Raw genomic sequence first — 2,500 nt, forward strand, 5'->3', positions numbered from 1 at the left:
GATGTCGATAGTTTACTCATAAAAGACTTGATGACCAAAGCCAAAGCCCATATGGACAGCCACTTCACGACCTTCAAGATCTTCATCAACGTCTCCACTCCTGATGAAGAGGATACCTATTCCACACCAACCAATGCTGACGTGAATGCCATAGGACATAAACGCCTATCCAGTGACATGCCGGAGCTGTGACAAAGCCACCCCTTACCTACCACTTGCTCGCGCCCCAACCAACAACTTCTATAGCCACTTATTGCCGCCCATCGGCGGTAGTTTTGCTACTACCACTCTAGATACAGGGCTGCCGCGAAGAAATGTGCCAAGGATTTTCAATGGCCAAAAGGTTTGTAAGTAAGCCATCGCTCGTGGTGGTGGTCTCCCTATATCTCATCTTTTCTTTTTACACGACGCAGGAACGGACGTGTGATTTTTGGTAGACACTGGTGCTTGTCGCTTTTTTTCTCAGGGAACTCCTCAGGACACGACGTAGTCTGTCTAAGTCTGCCGACGTCCGCCTGGTAGCTGCCAACGGATGTGCGATACCCACCTACAGTTACAAGAACCTCATACTATCCTTTGGAAACGGAACATTTAATTTGAACTTTCTCATTGCTGACGTCACATTGCTAATCCTCGGTGCGGATTTCCTCTCTCATATCCACCTTCTGGTTGATGTCGCCCACCGACGATTGGTCAACGCAGACTCATACTTGTCGACACCTCTTCAACCAGGCCCCTTCAACCTCGCTGTTCACATCAGCGCACCCATGGATGCCTACGCCCACCACCTTACATCATACTCGGAAGTTTTCCGTCCAGAACATTGCCAAACGCCCACGGCTCCTGACAAACACAGTAATTATCACCATATCAAGACGACGGGACCCCCAGTCTTCGCCAAATTCAGACGTCTGTCACCTGATCGATTGGCAGCCGCCAAGCAGATGTTTGCCGAAATGGAAGAAATGGGCCTTTGCTGAAAGGCCTTCAGCCCATGGTCATCACACTTACGCATCGTCCTGAAGAAAGACGGCTCCCCCCTCCATGGGAAAATTACAGGTGCCTGAACATGCCAACAGAACCAGATCACTACTCCCAGCCAAACATCGCCGATATGACCTCCTACCTGCACAAAACAAAGGTTTTCTCCACCCTCGACCTCCTAAAGAAGTATTATCAGGTGCCTATGAACCCAAAAGAAATCCACAAGACTGCCTTCGATACATACACCTTCAGTTACTCCTGTTTTGGCCTTAGTAATGCTGGGGCCACATTCCAGCACCTCATGGATGGCATCTTAGAGGACCTCCCCTTCTGTGTATGTTACATGAACGACAAACTTGTGTTTTTGTCCTCAATAGAGGAACAACTCCGTCACCTGTGCATTGTACTCGACTGCCTGCAACAAAATGGACTTGTAGTCCAGTATGACAAGTGTACCTTTGGCGTCAACGAAGTGTCATTCTTAGGGTACTGAAAGAATCCATCCCACTCCCTGAGAATGTAGCAGCCGTTCAGAACTTCCCCACGCCCTCGACCGACAAAGTACTGCAGGTATTCTTGGGCAGGATCAACTATTATCAACGTTTCCTGCCAGCTATTGCTGCGACTCTTTCTCCCATGTACGCCTCCCTCAAGGGCAACCCGAAAGACCTGAAGTGGGGTCCCCTCCAAGAATCGGCCTTCTACAACACAAAGAATGCCCTATCAACCGCTGCTGCTGTCACTTTTCCTGTCCCACATGCCCCTCTCCTTCTCTCCACAGATGGCAGTGATGTCGCTATTGGTGCAGTACTCTAAGTGGTGGTCAATGGCTTGCCCCGGCCATTGGCCTTCTTCAGCAGAAAACTGTACAAGGCAGAATCGGGTTATTCTACCTTCTATCGCGAATTGCTGGCGTTGCACTTGGCTGTCCGTCACTTTCGCCATTTCTTAGAAGGTATGCCTTTCGTCGTTCGCAAAGACCACATGCCTCTGGTGCACGGCTTCACTCGACAGTCTGACGCCTGGTCCGCCCGGCAACGCCGACATTTCTCTGCCGTGGCTGAATACAATTGTACTCTTCAACTCGTCCCTGGGAAAATTAATCCCGGTGCCGATGCCCAGTCAAGAAACACATTGACCGCTGTTCAACTGTGATTGGATTACAAAACCTTGGCTGTAGCCCAACGACAGAATCCGGAGTATCAAGTATTTAGGACATCCTGCACATCCTTCCATTGGGAAGACGACCCCCTCGACAACTCTAACACCACCCTCCTCTGTGACGTCAGTACTGGTAGATCGCGACCGTAGATCCCTGCTCCCAAGCGCCGACAGGTATTTGATTTCATTCACGGCCAGTCACATCCCTCGTGCCATTCTACTGCACAGCTGCTGAAGCCAAAGTTCATTTGGAATGGCATTATTAAGGATGCTAATGATTGGGACCAAACCTGTACTTCTTACCAAACTTCCAAAGAACATTGCCACACGGATTCAGGAGTGGTCACCTTTCCTC

The 2,500-nt window shown here is 49.8% G+C and overlaps 1 protein-coding gene across 1 annotated transcript; it reads left to right on the plus strand.

Moving 5' to 3' along the window:
* The first annotated feature begins 51 nt into the window (after positions 1 to 51).
* Positions 52 to 1,477, plus strand: LOC137647951 (uncharacterized). Its single transcript, XM_068380899.1, has 3 exons — positions 52 to 188; positions 467 to 909; positions 1,080 to 1,477. The coding sequence occupies exons 1-3, from the start codon at positions 52 to 54 to the stop codon at positions 1,475 to 1,477; spliced, it is 978 nt and encodes a 325-aa protein (XP_068237000.1).
* The last annotated feature ends 1,023 nt before the right edge of the window (positions 1,478 to 2,500 follow it).

This window comes from Palaemon carinicauda, chromosome 10 (genome assembly GCF_036898095.1).
Source record: "Palaemon carinicauda isolate YSFRI2023 chromosome 10, ASM3689809v2, whole genome shotgun sequence".
NCBI classification, from domain to species: domain Eukaryota; kingdom Metazoa; phylum Arthropoda; class Malacostraca; order Decapoda; family Palaemonidae; genus Palaemon; species Palaemon carinicauda.

Coding starts and splice junctions, on each gene's coding strand:
- LOC137647951 (XM_068380899.1), top strand. CDS start 52: ATGGACAGCCACTTCACGACCTTCAAGATCTTCATCAACGTCTCCACT. Junction 189..466: donor TCCAGTGACATGCCGGAGCT/GTGACAAAGCCA, acceptor TTTTTTTCTCAG/GGAACTCCTCAGGACACGAC. Junction 910..1,079: donor AGTCTTCGCCAAATTCAGAC/GTCTGTCACCTG, acceptor ACATGCCAACAG/AACCAGATCACTACTCCCAG.